At 39.9% G+C, this 18,639-nt stretch overlaps 1 protein-coding gene and 1 long non-coding RNA gene across 2 annotated transcripts in view; one reads left to right on the forward strand and one right to left on the reverse strand.

Moving 5' to 3' along the window:
- The window catches only part of LOC127882457 (uncharacterized), a 3,262-nt gene extending 763 nt beyond the window's left edge, over window positions 1–2,499 (reverse strand). The window contains exons 1-3 of the long non-coding RNA XR_008050541.1: window positions 1,806–2,499; window positions 1,226–1,326; window positions 1–718 (exon numbers count right to left, since the gene is read on the reverse strand). The exon at window positions 1–718 is cut by the window's left edge and continues 763 nt beyond it. This is a non-coding gene — a long non-coding RNA (uncharacterized LOC127882457). The remainder of the gene's footprint in view (window positions 719–1,225; window positions 1,327–1,805) is intronic.
- Window positions 2,500–6,918: 4,419 nt separating this feature from the next.
- LOC127831816 (uncharacterized) lies at window positions 6,919–15,032 on the forward strand. The gene is made up of 5 exons (XM_052356889.1): window positions 6,919–7,584; window positions 10,114–10,201; window positions 11,249–11,378; window positions 12,412–12,609; window positions 13,706–15,032. The coding sequence occupies exons 1-5, from the start codon at window positions 6,996–6,998 to the stop codon at window positions 14,630–14,632; spliced, it is 1,932 nt and encodes a 643-aa protein (XP_052212849.1). The 5' UTR covers window positions 6,919–6,995; the 3' UTR covers window positions 14,633–15,032.
- Window positions 15,033–18,639: the final 3,607 nt, after the last annotated feature.

Genomic DNA, 18,639 nt, shown 5'->3' on the forward strand with positions numbered 1-18,639 from the left:
CAGCAAAAGGCCCAAATAAATGTATTGATTGTGAATCAGTGTACTTTTCTTGATGAAATAGGAGACTTTTTTTTAATTTTAAGCATTTTTTTCAATAAAAAACTCACTGACAGCATATAAAATCATGTTTTTTAAGAAAATTATTATTAAAAGCTTCACTTACAATCTAAACATACACATTGCAATTACAAAAATTAATGCTATTATGATGAGAGGCATAATTTGCAGCTTTCAAGCCGATACAAGCCGGCTACCCAAAATTAACACTTAAAAAGGCGCAAAGCGCTCCTTCAACAGCTAACGACACAAAGTGACACTTAATGCGCATCCAGATAGTCTCTCTCATATAAATAAGTCCTGTTAGCGACATTTTATTAAGTATTCTCTTTAAAATCCAGTGTTGGAAGCGTAAGTTTTGCAAAAATGCCCACAGTCACCATGCAAAAGAGCACGTTTGCTAAGGAATTCCTACGCGAGTGGCCACACTAATGTCGTGGCAGGAAAGTCATTTGGGTGTGATTCCTCTGTAGTTCAGTGTACATTCATTCCACTACCTGGGGATGACTATCAGGATCAATTTTCCCAGCTGGGTGTAGTGTTGACCTTTCAGGATGTTGATGGAACGTCCACAAGCGCTGCACCACTGCGGCCTCTGTTCAGGACACAGAGTCGGATTGAGGTGTACACAAACCCGCAGTCAGGCAAGGATCATCCAGACCTTTAATAAAATAAAATGTTTAGGCCCCTGAAACTGGCAATTATGTTCAACACTGAGATAAGGAAACACATAGAGGAGACATCATGCCATGGCTTTCTCATTATCGACACGGCAAACTCGAGCAGCTGGGGACTTGGCTCTAAACAAAAACAGGTATGCTCCATCAATGTGAGCAAGATGGCATGTCAGAGTTAAAAAGGGCAAACAAACAGACAAAAGAGATATAAAGGAAATTAGAAATTAAATGCCAGAAGTAATTGTAAGTATTGTTTTTCTGTCTGCAAGGGTTGCTGTGGAAAATAGTGCTTAACGCATAGTTTGGCCTGTAGGGGTTCTGCTAGCAAGAACAAATCGAAGTCATATCTGCCCGCGAACTGTAAGCTTTAGATAACCATATCTGATGAAGTACTGCTTTGAAAATGCATTCTGATTGTACTTGAACCAGATCGCATTGACAGCACAAGGCTTCAGACCCCCCAAAAGTGTGAGGCTTTCAATAGTGCTTACCTGATACCAGACCGCATTGCCCAAGACAGTGACTTTCTCCCGGAACTGCACAGGCTGCATCCGCAGCACAATCCTTAAGCTCAATCATGGTCTGGCTAACTCTGAAATAGTGAAATCTGAATTTACAGATGCTCATTTGTCTAAAGGTTATGAGTTTATTGCCTATCTTATTAAAAGCAAACACAATGACATGCTTAAGAAGACATGTGCATTTCTGAAAAGACATACAGCTGCCCGATACTTGACTAGGAAAAGGCGCTATGGTCTTCACTCTGAAATTCATTACTCTAAGGGCTTAACAGAACAAAAGCCAGATCTTACAGCTAAATGGCCCCACCTACAGCTAAATATGCTTTATAGGTTGAAAATAAGGTTATTTGTCTGAAGAAATAGTGCTATTAACTCATCAGCTATGTTGCTCCACTGGCCGCAATTCTGTAAACATAGTGTATTTATGGAAATACCTAGTCTACCACCTGCTGCGCACCACTACGTCCACTGTAAATACACAGCTAAGTTAGTACTTTAACGAACAAACTGAAATTCATGTGTTAATTAAACAATCAGTATGATGACTCACATTGAAATCATGTCCAGTGCACCAGTCAGAGCAAGACAGCTAGCGGATTGTTGACCATCGACGGCTCAAGGACAAACGGTCAGGCCTACAAACAAAGAGAAAAATGGCATAAATGGGCTGCATGCATGTAATTTGGCATATTTTTCATCTTGCTCTCCACCTGAAACTTCAATCTAGGGACATAATAATATTTACATTTAAGATTTGTTGGAAATGTTACCCTTACTTGTCCATACCAGGTCCCCCACCCATCCGGAACAGTCCAAAACCACCTAAAACACCCATTTGGACCAAAATATTGACATCTCTCATCTATTTTAGCACCCAAATCATCAAAACATTCATTAAAATTCATTTTCTACTTGTCTCGCTTGCAGACGAATCCATGTGACCTTGACATTGCAGTAAATGCGCTTTTTAAAGGTTATATTACACTAATTCCGATTCCCATAGGGTCCCATTATAAAACTGACAACTTTCACAGCATTTTTCTTGCCTTTCCGACGTATCAATTTTTCCGAACCTGGTATCATTTTAAAGATGGATCTGTCATCTTCCAATAATTGCAATCAAAAACATACCGTCTCGCAACATCTAAGAAAGTAAATCGCTGTCGAATGAACCCACCGTAGAAAAACGCGTTTCGGAATCCTAATTTCGACAAAAGCCCCACACAATAGAAAATACACCCTCAAAAGTTCATCTTTTAAGTTAGCTTCCAATCCAAGGCATCAAAGTACTCCAGACACATACAGGATATTACAAATAACCACAAAAGACATGTCTCACATTGTTAAATGGCTTATATTCAAGAAGAGAAAAGGAACTCTTTAGAAATAGGCACTACTTTCGAACGGACCACGGAGGGATGCACAATGATTTAGTGTAATGTAACCTGTAGTCGAGAAGACGCTGGACGACCTGTAAATAAATCTCAAATACACACAATCTCAATTAAATATAGTCGATTAGACGTTGACGTCTCGCGAGTAAATCAAGCACAGTCGGAGCGTCACAGACAATCAGGGAAGCTGATTTTGCGGACCAAGTTAGATCGTAAGGCAATAAAGATGTTATCGATAATGGCGCGTGGCGAAATTTGCCTTTGAAAAAAGGGCGCGTGGCGAAATTTGCCTTTAAAAAGGGTAGCGTGGCGATCCGGGAGGGCGGCGTGGCTTTTCGCCACGCTAAAATGGCCTGGGAAAAACACTAAGTATATATTGTTCTCATGTTCTGAGAAAACTGGGCATAATGCATGTTCGCAAAGTATCGTCCCAGATTAGCATGTGCTTATTAGCACAGGCTTATCAGGGACGACACTTTCCGCCTAAATTGGATTTTTGCTAAGAAGAGACTTCATTTAAACAAAAAATGTCACAAAAGCGGAAAGTGTCGTCCCTGATTAGTCTGTGCGGCTAATCTGGGACGACTCTTTACATACATGCAGTATGCCCAGTTTTCTCAGAACACGACTCATATGATGTTTTTTGATAACGTCTGAAATTCAAATACTATTATATTTAAAATACTTGTTCACAGATGGCGAAATGTCACCGATTAAAAAAGTAAGAAAATAATGCACAAATGGGAGCGAAATTACACTCATGACATATACTTTTACTTTAAATAGTCTTTCTCTAATCATCACTACATATTGACTTAAAAATTTTGAATATTTTTTAGCTTTTTGCTTTTTTTCTTAATAGTTTGTGACATTATGTTTCAAAATCATTAAATACAACAAATATTATTTTATATATTTTACTTTTACTATAAATATCCGAATTGGCTGGCTATGACACCATGCAATACACGCCAAATTAGCTGGCTATGATACCATGCTTTGAATGACGAATACGCGGGCTATGACACCATGCAATAAATACCGACTTAGCTGGCTATGATACCATGTATTAAATACCGAATTAGCTGGCTATGACACCATGCAATAAATACCGAATAAGCTGGCTATGATACCATGTATTGACTACCGAATGAGCTGTTTATGAAACCATGTATTCACCACCGAATGAGATGTCTATGACTCTATGTATTGACTACCTAATTAGCAGTTTAAGGTACCATGTATTGACTATCGAATTAACTCTCTACTGTATCAAGCACTGACTATACAAATAGCTGTTTATGATACCATGAATTGACTAATCTGTCAATATAATATGATAACTCGAATCGACCACCAAATAATTCTGTATACGAATAAAGCACCTTACAATGCACCCCAATGTGATAACTTTAATAACTCATATCTGTCAAATAAGCTGTGTATAGTATAGTAGTATATAGTAACTATCTAATAAACTGCCTTTGAAATAACACAGCTGTCAACGAATCGTCCACTTTATTTTAATATTTGATTGACGATACTGTTGTAGAACTTTAGGTCCGACCCTTTTTCCATATTATATTGTGTGAATTGTAATTCATTTGTAATTGTCAATTTAGAAATAAAATATGTTTTAACTAAACAATGATTGACTACCGATAAAAGCGGCTGTATAACTTGATTGACTACCGATTAAGCGGCTGTATAACTTGATTTACTACCGATTAAGCGGCTGTATAACTCGATTGACTACCGATTAAGCGGCTGTATAACTCGATTGCCTACCGATTAAGCGGCTGTATAATTTGATTGACTACCGATTAAGCGGCTTTATAACTTGATTGACTACCGATTAAGCGGCTGTATAACTTGATTGACTACCGATTACGCTGTGTATAACTTAAATTGATTTATCAATCAGCAGGCTATGATAAACTAAATTGACCTCCGAATACTCTGTTTATGATCACTTGAACTGACGATAGAATATTAAAGCTTTCTTGAAAGGAATACTGAATATATTATCTTTTATAACTCGAAATCAATCCCGAATCTGATCTCTTTAAATACTGAAATTGATTTACCGATACTAATAATGCGTTTTTGAAAACTTCAATTGAATAAGGAATTGCAGTTTATGATAACTGTTGTCGACAAACGAATAAACCGTCTGTAAAAATAAAAATGAGCTACCGAATAAGTATTTTCTGAAAACTTAAATCCTGCACAAAAAGAATGCGAAACGTTGTAGTAGAGTGCTTCTATGCTGCTATTTTAAGTCAGAACAAATAACAAATCTGAGGCACAGACTAGTGGCGGACCAGGCTTTTACTTATGTGCCAGTAGGTGTCAGACTAGTGGTGGACCAGGCTTTGACTTATGTGCCAGTAGGTGCAAGACTAGTGGTGGACCAGGCTTTGACTTATGTGCCAGTAGGTGCCAGACTAGTGGTGGACCAGGCTTTGACTTATGTGCCAGTAGGTGTCAGACTAGTGGTGGACCAGGCTTTGACTTATGTGCCAGTAGGTGCAAGACTAGTGGTGGACCAGGCTTTGACTTATGTGCCAGTAGGTGCCAGACTAGTGGTGGACCAGGCTTTGACTTATGTGCCAGTGGGTGCCAGACTAGTGGTGGACCAGGCTTTGACCTATGTGCCAGTAGGTGCCAGACTAGTGGTGGACCAGGCTTTGACTTATGGTTACAATATACTAAATCATTTTTGTGTTCAATGCTGTACCCTCTAAAGAATGGAACGTCATTTATTTGAAGACACAATTCTCTGTATGGGCACTTGCCATGACTTTATTTTTGAATATTTCTGTGTGCATGTGGTAGGTAAAAACATTGTTGTATACTACAAATTCAGTGTTTTGCTTATAGGTTGGAGACTACATGAGATTTTGACAGATGGCGGGAAACCCTCATCAACTGGAGATCAGCCGGTAAAAAGGTGGCCTTAAAACAATGACTGTTGATTCGCGTCGAGTTCTTTCTTACATACTGGATGACCTATCTTTTTTATTGTGTACATCCATTCGGCTTGGCATGCTCTTTAAGAAAAGGTATGGGTATGGGGGTGTCTACGCGCAAAAGTTTGACTTTATTTTTCGTTGAAGTTGTCGGTTTTACATTGAATTTGTTAAGGAAATCTTTTGGTATTTGTGACCTTATGTGCCAGTAGGTGCCAGACTAGTGGTGGACCAGGCTTTGACTTATGTGCCAGAAGGTGCCAGACTAGTGATGGACCAGGCTTTGACTTATGTGCCAGTAGGTGCCAGACTACTCAGGCGCGAGTGTAAGGATCTAATTCCGCCGTGTCATACTGATGAACGAGGGGATATAGCGAGTGTAAGGATCTAATCCCGCCGTGTCCTACTGATGAACGAGGGGATATATAGCCACTGACAATCGGCTACCGAGCCTGGAATTAGAAACAAATTAAACGCATCAATAAACTTTTCGCCAATGGTGTCATTCTGTGTCATATTCGTCCGTTTCCAGTAGTTTTATGTTGCTCTTAAAACTTTATGTACCCTATGTTTTGTCGTTTGGTTGTGTTTCCATTTTTATTCTTAATCTGAAAAAGGATTATTGCGAACAAACCAATATAACACAGAGCATTAGCACACTTGGTGTTGAAAGGAAATGTTTAAAGGAATCAACGTTCAGGAAAAGTGCTTTAGCTATAATATTTGCCAAGCATATGATTTCTTGCCTGCGTTTTTACACGATGGGCATATAGTTTGTGTTTATCGTAAATTTATTGTAGATATGATACACACTCATGGAATCCAGCGGAGCATGTGAACAGGCGTCAGCCATTGCCGCAACACGAAGTGCACGCATTGTCGGTAATTCTCCATTCATGTTTTTAATAATCGAGAGGACACGCTGTATGTGTCGGTCGCTTCGACACAAAACCGGCGTTCGCCACAATCATCCCGCCGGAAACAGAGCGTCCCAACATCAGTCTCAAATGGTCCGATGAAACATGCTCATATAACCATACAAATTCCGACGCCCAAAGCAAGTACCACACAATTAGTCTGCCGAGATGTCATATGTTGACAGTATTACAGAGAAACGGAAGAACTCCAATAGCGAGATGAGCTGGACGTCTGCCAGCACGTATCTGTCTCCGGTGACAGAACTCTTATACAGAACTATTGATACCGCAACCAGACGAGCCATTCCATCGATCCGCATTGTATGACTGTATCATGAGGCTATTATATCTCGTCCAGTGAACTGTAGATCTGAAACTCGCGCCTGACTTAATTCGTATTGGGTTGTACAGACTGTGATTTGTAACCATTGTATTTGAATTTTTATTCTGAAATGTGATGGATATACGGTGGCTATTCAGGAGTATTTCGTTACATGTGTCAGTCCTGTTGTTGATTCTTGAACAGGCAAGTTCATTTTATTCGTCGGATAATACGAACGTGAACCTGAGCGATGCCTACTTACAGTTGATCGACAGCCTCCAGAGGACCGGAATACTGGCGGCTGAGGAGGTATCGCCGTGCGTGGAAATACAAGATATCCTGTTACAAAGACGGGGAAGTGACGGTCACAGAGCGCCCGAGATGACCGTGAGGATCCACCTTCGTCACTTTCCATCCGATCTTGGAGACGTCACATCCGGAGAAGCCAAGCGCCGCGTGTACGATTCCAACAATGGGAGCATCTATGTTGGAAAGTGTGACCACGTGCTTGTCCAGGCGCCACCATCAATCACAGCCGGTCGTCTTACACAACTTCCGCATCGGGTGTCGCGGACCGACATTTCCGGTCTGCCTCTTGTTAGTCTGGATATGAAGATGTCGGCGACGGCGGCATCGGACGACAGCCGGAATCTTACCGACGACAGCGGCACAGCGGCGATAGGAGCTACGGGAGACCACTCGGAGTCCGACAGCGCAAAACCAGGTTGAACTACGCATTCAAGAAATAACTCTAATAAGTCTTATGTTACACATTTACTGTGAAATGTATTTAATTTACCTGTCACGTAGAACGTACGAAGTAAAGGGCGTTAATTGAGACACACGGCATTACGCTGAGAAAAACTGAAAAGGATATTTGTATTTTTAAAAAATCAATTGATAATGGGAAATCAAGAAAGGCGTAACAACGCACATCATAATATACCAATATGTCGTTGTTAGTTTTTAAAATGGCCTTATTGACGTTGATGTTTGCATCATCGGGTATCGAACCAACTCTTTATATGAGCCGCGTTCTGAGAAAACTGGGCTTAATGCATGTGCGAATCAGGGACGACACTTTCCGCTTTAATGGTATTTTTAGTTTCAATGAAGTCCCTTACCAAAAATCAAGTTTAGGCGGAAAGTGTCGTCCCTTATTAGCCTGTGCGAACTGCACAGGCTAATCTGGAATGACACTTACGCACATGCATTAAGCCCAGTTTTCTCAGAACAAGGCTCATATGATAATAATTAATGGCGATGCTGTTGCTTACATTATTATCCCCCGCCATCGGCAAAGGGATATTGTTTTGGCGTTGTCCGTCCATCCGTCCGTCTTTCCGTCCTTCCGGCACTTGTGTGTCCGGAACCATATCTTGCAAGTGCTTTGGCGGATTTCAATGAAACTTGGTATGAGTATATATCTGGATAAGAGGATGATGCACGCCAAATGGCATAGTACACCATATGTTAATAACGGAGTTATGGCCCTTTGTATCTTGAAAAAAATGCTTTTTTGAGTGTCAAATATAACACTTTTGTGTCCAGAAGCATATTGGCGGGGGATATCAATTCAACGAATTTGCTTGTTGTATATTGCTCTGACTGTGGTTTTTTGGCTTATTCACGACTTGTTCAAGCCTGTGTTCTCGTTTTTATGTTTCAACTACGTTATTTTTTTACTATTACTTAAATCAATATGGATAGAGATCGCTTAGTAACGTGTGCAATTTAACATAGACATCATTTACATATTAGCATTATCATAATTTATGCATCTAATTGTTTCCCTTTTTCATGCACGTGTATATTCCATGTACATGTATTTTACATCCGTTAAACGTATCCCAAATGGAGGTACTGAGGACAAAACGGTCACTTGTTTCCACTTATATCTAAAAAACGGGTAGGAAGCCCGCTTTACTTTTGTGTACCTAACTTTTTAAACAACTTCCGATTTATGTAAAATATGCATTTACATGCAGATTTTGTCCAAATCTCTACATTTACGTAATTTTTATCAATTGAAAATTAATCTAATTTAAAATACTTGTTTAAGTAAATATTCTAAAAAAAATAAATATACATGAAAAAAATTAATTAAACAATAATTAAAAATTAAGTTTTGGGCTGGCACAAAAAAAAAATAGAATCTGTCGGGTAAGTGAAAACAAAACTTTTTGTATGCATAAATATTGTTACTTTGAATATTTTTCGAATTCGTCAAGAACATGAATTTGCATATTTCAATATTGTTCCATCGCAATCCCGACCAATCTCAGTTAGTGAACATTTGAAGTGGAATTCAATATTCATTTCGGACAGCAATCAGTCATCTTGGGTTTCGTTCGAATACAACCGCTAAAACGTGCGCATCGATTCAAACGTTTCTGTTACCATGGTTTTATAGGAATTTTGACACAGTAATAAAGTTAAACTAGTCTAGCATTCGTCATGACATCATGATCTACATACAATGAAGTATCATGGCTTTAAAGGGACCTTTTCACAGATTTTGGCATGTTTTAACGTTTGTCATTAAATGCTTTATATTGATAAATTTAAACATTGGACCTAAAAATATGCAGTAAAAAACAAACAAGAATACAATTTAAAAAAGGAAAAAAAGTAACCCTCACTTGGGCTCGAACCACTGACCCCTGAAGTCCTGGAGTAAAACGTCTCCCGCTTAAATCACTCGACCATCCGTGCCCATGGTATGCAGGGATATATTTTTTAATTATATAAGCAACCCGCGTATTTTCCCAAAATATAAAGACAACAACAGAACTTTCCAAATTATTCAATCGTTTCGCGTTGCAACGCTTTATAATTTTCAGGTTTTCAAATAGTCAAAAGATGCAAATTATGGATATTTTAGAGCACGGTAAATGTTCAGTAGTACTATTTCCTCAAAATTATCATAACTAAAACGAAAATTAGTGAATCTGAAACAATTTTTTTATTTTGTCAATTTACCAAAACGTGCAAAGGTCCCTTTAACACAAATCCAAGTAAAGCACATTCCGTGAAATCCCTGTAGCCTCAATAGTCACCCGACGATCCCTGTATTGTATCACAATCCCTGTAGCCTCAATAGTCACCCGACGATCCCTGTATTGTATCATGTAGCCTCAATAGTCACCCGACGATCCCTGTATTGTATTATGTAGCTCAATGTTTAATATTGTGACTCTACAGTTAAATCAATAATTAATAATTCTATAATATTCGTATATCTGTGTTGCAGGTTTAAGTAAGACTCAAGTGGTCGTCATAGTTACGTGTTCAGCTGTTATTGGCACATTCTTCACTATAGCAGGCGCGCTACGTATCCAGTAAGTACAGTATCGCCTATCCAGAATTAACCCCTTTATGCCTAGTGGACTCTCCCATCCTTCTAAATTGGATCAATTGATTTCCAAAATAAGGGATGTCTAGGATATTTATTTCTATATTTAGAATATTTCTTACGGAACTTCCTTTAAGCAAACAGCGCAGACCGAGATGAGACGCCGCATGATGCGGCGTCTTATCTGGGTCTACGCTGTTTGCCAAGGCCTTTTTCTAGACGCTAGGCATAATTGTGTTAACTTCATGAAAAATTCAGAACCAATAGCAATTTTAATGGGAAATCTTTTCCATTCTTTACTGACAGTTCGATTTTTAGTCCCTTTGATTTTCCCCCGAGTCAGCTGTCAGTTCATCGCATGTGAGTTTTGTATTTTATGATTATTTTATGACTCTTTTCTTATTGATTTTTAGCGGTCATATTTGATTATAAGAGAACAACTAAAACAGGTTTCGCGTAATAGTCTACTTGGAAGTGACATATAAAGAAAATATCCATCGACTCGTTCCATTAAGCATAAAATAATAATATTTCTCAAAACGATTACGTAATAAAAAGTAGTTATCACCGAGCCACGAAATGTTGAGATAGTAGTAGCAAATACATGTAATCCATTAACAATAGTTCTCGCGTAGTTTTTATAAATTAAATGAAGCTGAAATGTGATGGTCTAAAGATACTATTATCATAATGTGTGTGTATGTCACGTTAGCCCCATATTCGCATGCTGACAAAATTGATGAGAATCGGGTATTCGTATGGTTTGGAGTGATACGAGAAACAATTATTATTGGATTAAAATCAATTATCTACCAAAAGCAACGAATTTTTGTTTCGCTGTGGTTGTTTTTTCACCGTTTGCAGCAGTGGATAAACAGTTTAAAATCATCGAAATTTCCCCATAAACTACTATAAATCATAAAACAAAAGTATGGTAATTAATAGAGTGAGTAATTTGAACACTACGGCTAAAAGGTCAATCACTTTGACGCGTTATATGTCTCTAACGCAAATCCTATCTTTATGTTCACAGCAGCTGCGTGCGACGGTACCAGGCGAACAGGGAGGCGGCGCTGACCTTGGCCCGGCGCTCCAGCACACACGGCTTCTCCGGGGCGCTCAATCCCCGCCGGGACAGCGCCGCCAGCAAGCTGAGCAGGCAGGTAAATGTGCCGAGTGGCATGAAGTGGTAAACGCACCTAAACTCAGCACTTCCATAGCCATCGTCCGATAGCATGACATGGTACTCGCACCTAACCTGAGCACTTTTTTTATAGTCCCAATAGTAACAACAGTACTCCCATTTTCTGTCCAAAAAAATAAATAAATAAATAAACTAGTTAAATTATCTTAAAATATATTCTGTTTAATCCTTTCATTCCTTTTGTCTTTCTTTTTTCGTTCTTCCTTCAATGTCTGTCTTTCTTTCTTTCACCATTCCTTTCACATTGTATTTATAAGGTTAAACATTGTCTTTAACTTTAATTTCTAAGTAATTCGTTTCAAACTGATATTTATACATCATTACTTTGACATTCATAGTATTTGTATTTTTAAATCAATCATGTTCACGCAGTATTACTAAGATTACTAGATATATTTACAAATTCATTGCATTTCTACTTCATTCATTTACATTTATTGCAATTCAATAATGATAGTTTCAAATTCTTTCTTGAAAAAAATGAATCTATTTGACAGATAATAAATTGTAGTTGTATTTTGTTGTATTTGATTGAATTTTCACTATTTAAATCTCATTAATAATTGTATTAACTTCTTATGAGGATCTGATAAATGACGGGATTTTAATTGTTTTTGTTGCTCTTTTTGTTTTAATCATATATCGGGATTTCATTAAGTTTTAAAGAATCAAACAAATTCATTGAATCAATAAATAGAAAATGCGCACATTCACTCGTTTTAATGTAAGCATGGACCCACACGTAGCTGTAATAAAACACCGTAGTCTTGCTATGCTTTAAAAACGTGTTAATTGTAGAATTTACCATAGTCCGAGGCGTTCGCGTCTAGTTCTATGTGATAGAAGATTTAAAAATATAGTATGACCCTGGAACATTAGGTGGAGCGAATAGTCACCAAACCAACTAGCGGACACAATTGGTACGGCGAGCCTTTGATCACATGCATCATACGCGCACTTGGTGTGACCAATACGGTGTGGTATTGTTGCAGAGTCAGCCTCTGCTGAAGGGGGGAAGTCCGTCATCCTTGCCCAGCCCCAGCCTGAGAGACCCTTCGGGTGAGCTCGCGCCGTTCCTCTGCATGCCTCCACCGCACGTTTCCTGCCAGCATGCTCGTTGGTTAGCCTCCAAGGAGAACGCTAGCTCGCACGGCTCCATAGCGTTTATAGATGAGGAGTGTCCGTCTAAGGTGGCGTGTTTGATCATTTAGGTTCTGTTAGATTATACGCATGTTTCGATAAGAACTGTAGCAGCACGTTTTCACATACTGTTAGTATAATTTTGCCAGTTGAAAGCCGAACGGGCCTTTAAGTTATATATATTGGCTCTTGTGTAATTTAATGGATGATATTCATGTTAAGCTGTTTAGTCGTGTCATTATTTGAACGCACACTGTTTGCACGACTATATGTTATCATACATTATTTATGCATGCAATGTCGCGGATATGTCATTCATATTTCTATCGGCTATCTGTGATCACATTGAAATTATTACCGACGGTGATGTTTACGGTAATAGATGTCGTTTTGTCAGAAGACGAAACATTCTCCCGGCTTTGGTTTATCAGTTTTATTTCTCATCCCACGATAATATTTATTACGTTAATTAATACTAAGATGTCATAATAGTATTCGCCCTTATGCATTTTTGAATGAAGCAATAAGTTAAGACATGGTGTAGAAAGCGCATACTGTATTTCTGAATGGCATTAAATATATTGAGAAAATATGGGTATGATGAAATGGCCTTCATTTTTATGTTTATGGTGTCTGTGAAATGAATTATTTTGTTTGTTGTCTAAACCTAACAGGCGGTGCTTTTAGCAACCGGACCCTGACAACGATTGAGATGCACACTTTAATTATGGGCATAAACATTTTCTCTTGTTTTGTCTCGCATACGTTTGTAACATCGACACAATTTAAAACATTAACTCATTTATGCCTAGCGTCTAGAAAAAAGACCTTGGCAAACAGCGTAGAACCAGATGAGATGCCGCATGATGCGGCGTCTCATCAGGGCCTGCGCTGTTTGCTTAAAGGAATTTCTGTAAGAAATATTCTAAATATAGAGATGAATATACTAGACAACCCTAATTTTGGAAATAAATTGATCCCATTTTGAAGGATGGGAGAGTCCACTAGGCATTTCCTAGCGCATATATAACAAACAATATTATTTTATTGCTGCATTCAGCGTCGTTTGCTTAAAAGGCGCAGTTCATGTCTATCTGATGTTATCTGCTGTTTTAGACTTTCTTATCATGCAGCGATTTATTACAGGGCGATATTCATGTGCGACCCAATCACCGACCGAAGGATGACTCTTTACTGCACGACACCCCCATGTCCGGAACCGAAAGTACCGTCGATGTCGCTCTGGAAAATGCTTACCCATTCCCGGAAGAGCTTGTAGCGGAGCGAGAGAAGTCTCGAACTGTTTCCAGCGCCGGGTCTTCACGTAAAGAATCCGTCGTGTCATTATCTCGGACGGCGGCGTCCCGTAGTGCGTCGCTCGCATCTCCACAAAGAGTAGAGGTATTCGAGCCAGGTGGTGAGAGCGACTTTGAGCGCGACATGCCGTCAGATTATTCAAACGCTAGCTCTGCACGTGATAATGACGTTAATGACGTCAGCGGCCGCGATGAGAAGCCCGGGGTGATCGAGCCAATGTTTTCGTTAATCGGCGACAATTGCGTGGTGGACGTATCGAATACACAACAACGCCATTGTGATTCCTCGGTTCTCACCGGCCTCCCACCCCTTCTCCCTGCAAAGTGTCTTGCGGCCACCACCGGGCTCAGTCAATCCAACGACAGCCTTTCAGACACACCGTCGTATAATTACGCAAATCAAACATCCTATAACATTTACGGTATTTACCGGAACTACGTCTATGACGTCACTGACTCTTCGTGTGTCTGTGGAAGTACAAGCCGTCGCCCCGGACCGCCATACCGAAATCCATCCCAGATTCAGAGCTCGATAAGCAAGGCTGCCGCACATTCGTTCGAATATTTCGAACCAAACCATCCCGCAGAGAAAGCCCTACTGTCTCGCATGCAATCTATAGACAGCTACTTCAGACCGACGGGCCGCATAGACGCTCCAACTCTCGGACAGGACTCTGTAGTCCCGCGAGACGCTGGTAACTGTTTGCAAGACGCGGCGCCTCAAATCATTGGGTCGCCTTTCCAAATGGATTTATGAAGAAAACCGCAGGTCAAAGATACTATCAATTACTCAATAAAAACAGCGAATTCTATAGGAAATTCTCTGTAACCATGGGGAGAATGTATTAATTTAGCTATACCTTCAAGACTACTGAAGTCGCTTCCCGATTTGGATATCATTATTTATTGATAAATGAATGCATTCGTCTGTTTCGAGTGCATGGAAAGATTGGATCGTTTTTGCCCTTGGGATGTTCCACTTAATCGAACTTGGGACTGCGGAACCAATACTATAAAATTACGCGTGGTAAATATAAATACATTGAAGAAAACGCCATTTCTGCATTTGTTTATATCTGGTTCATTATATACTCGTCGTCATTTTGTAAAACAAACGTAGTTTAGAGACTTTTTCTGTTAATAAATTTTGAATTTGAGGGAGAAAATTCGTTATGAAATTTCACAATTAATAACAACACAATTGTACAGATGTATCGTTGTCATATTATATATTCTATCATGTGATGTTCATGTTTGCTCAATTAGGAATGTTACAGCATGTGTATGAATATTATTGCATAAAACAGCTAGTCTCGATGAATTATAGCGGCCTAAGACTATACGCTGAACGTTTGTAATTGTCTTTTATCGTATCAAGTAGACGTTCGTAGCGAGTTTCTTTGCGACTGACTTTTAGCCTATAAAGAATATAGTATATGACCTCAGCTAACGTTTACCTTTATACTAATGACGTGACATGACCTGTTTTGACCAACCACACATGAACAGCGAATATTATGAGTCGTAATGTAAGAAAACTGGGCATAATGCATATGCGTAAAGTGTCGTCCCAGATTAGCTTGTGCAGTCCACACAGGCTAACCAGGGACGACACTTTCCGCCTCAATTGGATTTTTCTAAGAAAGGACTTCATTTAAACGAAATATGTCATAACAGCGGAAAGTGTCGTCCTTGATTAGCCTGTGCGGACTTCACAGGCTAATCTGGGACGACTCTGAACGCACATGCATTATGCCCAGTTTTCTCAGAGCGCGACTCTTATGTTCCAGGTAATATACTAGCAAGTATACCTCCATTCGTCAAATACATGTTCATATTTTTACTTTTTCAGATTCGAGAAAGATTATTATTGACTGTGCGTTTACACTGAAAAGTGGAATACATGCATTATGCTACGTTCCCGGTGTTACGATTGGCGCAACAACTAAAATTTATTAGAGCAGCGTCCATATTCACCTATGCATTTTAGACTTGAGAATAAAGAATAGACTTTGAACAAAAAAACACCACTGAGTTTGAATATATACAAGTTACCACTGGTGATGATGTCAATAACAAAATGTTCTACATAAAGAATGACGAAGATAGAGGAGGTTCATAACACAATTGACTCAAAATTAAAGCAGTCCTTGAATGTTGTAATGTCAAGAATATTCGTAGTTCTTAGACTTAAGTCTTTCAGTGCTGGAACCGAATTGTGAAGGCCTTTGCAAACAGTTTGGATCCAGATGAGACGCCACAGAACGTGGCGTTTCATCAGGATCCAGACCGTTTGCTATTCTGATAGTATTCTTTGAAAAAAAAATCGAAGAAAATACCCATTTTAAAAATTCAGCAGACGACATTTTAGCAGACGACAAAATTTCCCAGCATGCAAACGGCAAGTCTTCGTATTGTTTGGTGAATACGAACCCACGTGTAATCAGATCATGAAATCAATTTCTTCCAGCGTGTAAATTATGGAAAATAAACGGTTTAAAACAATTCTGCAATGATCTGCTGAGCACAAATGCTAATAACATCGTATAAAATCGTATCAGATCGTATTACATCGTGACGAAACGCGATAAATCTTATAAACCGGTATTCGTATATACTTAACATTATGGCGATAGAATATGATCTTTTTCAAGTAAAACGTCTAGTTCCGGTTCGATCTGACGCAATATCAATAACAAATACAGACGACAGTCATGATTACCACATCATTCGGTTTCAGCCTTCGCTTTTATCGTGATAATTATCGGTACCATCGTGAAGATATCTAGGTATTCATATCGTAATGTTGAGTATTGATTCTGGATAAACGTAGGGAAATCCTATTCCAAGAACGTAATAATTCAGTGAAACCGATTGCGATGATCATGTCGAATCGAAACAAAATGCAGAACTGCCAGAACATGTTCAAATGGCCCATATGCGTGTCGCTCTGGGGAAACGGGATTTAATGCATGTGCAATCCACACAGACTAATCAGGGACGACACTCTCCGCTGTAATAGTATTTATTTTTTTAAAGTCTCTAATTGGCGAAAATCCAGTTTATACGGAATTTGTCGTCCAGGATTAGACTGTACTGTACTGTAAAAACTTATCTTGGACGACATCTAACGCACATGCATTAAGCCCCGTTCTCTCAGGACGACATCTAGCGCACATGCATTAAGCCCCGTTCTCGCAGGGCAACATCTTACGCACATGCATTTAGCCCCATTATCTCTTGAACGACATCGTACACACATGCATTACGCCCCATTCTCTCTTGGACGACATCGTACACACATTCATTAAGCCCCATTCTCTCTTGAACGACATCTTACGCACATGCATTAAGCCCCATTCTCTCAGGGACGACATCTTACGCACATGGATTTAGCCCCGTTCTCTCAGGGAAGACATCGTACGCACATGCATTAAGCCCGATTCTCTCTTGGACGACATCTTACGCACATGCATTAAGCCCCATTCTCTCTTGGACGACATCGTACACACATGCATTAAGCCCCGTTCTCTCAGGACGACATCTTACGCACATGCATTAAGCCCCATTCTCTCTTGGACAACATCTAACGCACATGCATTAAGCCCCGTTCTCTCTTGGACGACATCTTACGCACATTCATTAAGCCCCATTCTCTCAGGGACGACATCTTACGCACATGCATTAAGCCCAATTCTCTCTTGGACTACATCTAACACACATGCATTAAGCCCCATTCTCTCAGGGACGACATCGTACGCACATGCATTAAGCTCCATTCTCTCAGGGACGACATCTTACGCACATGCATTAAGCCCCGTTCTCTCTTGAACGACATCTAACGCACATGCATTAAGCCCCATTCTCTCTTGGGCGACATCTTACGCACATGCATTAAGCCCAATTCTCTCTTGGACTACATCTTACGCACATGCATTAAGCCTCGTTCTCTCAGGGACGACATCGTACGCACATGCATTAAGCCCCGTTCTCTCTTGGACGACATCTTACGCACATGCATTAAGCCCCATTCTCTCTTGGACGACATCGTACGCAAATGCATTAAGCCCCATTCTCTCTTGAACGACATCTTACGCACATGCATTAAGCCCCATCCTCCCTTGGACGACATCTTACGCACATGCATTAAGCCCCATTCTCTCTTGAACGACATCTTACGCACATGCATTAAGCCCCGTTGCCTCAGGGACGACATCTTACGCACATGCATTAAGCCCCGTTATCTCTTGGACGACATCTTACGCACATGCATTAAGCCCCATTCTCTCAGGGACGACATCTTACGCACATGCATTAAGCCCCGTTCTCTCTTGGACGACATCTTACGCACATGCATTAAGCCCCGTTCTCTCAGGACGACATCTAGCGCACATGCATTAAGCCCCGTTCTCGCATGGCGACATCTTACGCACATGCATTTAGCCCCATTATCTCCTGAACGACATCGTACACACATGCATTAAGCCCCATTCTCTCTTGGACGACATCGTACACACATGCATTAAGCCCCATTCTCTCTTGAACGACATCTTACGCACATGCATTAAGCCCCATTCTCTCAGGGACGACATCTTACGCACATGCATTTAGCCCCGTTCTCTCAGGGACGACATCGTACGCACATGCATTAAGCCCCATTCTCTCTTGGACGACATCTTACGCACATGCATTAAGCCCCATTCTCTCTTGGACGACATCGTACACACATGCATTAAGCCCCGTTCTCTCAGGACGACATCTTAC

This window comes from Dreissena polymorpha, chromosome 5, assembly GCF_020536995.1.
Source record: "Dreissena polymorpha isolate Duluth1 chromosome 5, UMN_Dpol_1.0, whole genome shotgun sequence".
Taxonomy (NCBI): Eukaryota; Metazoa; Mollusca; class Bivalvia; order Myida; family Dreissenidae; genus Dreissena; species Dreissena polymorpha.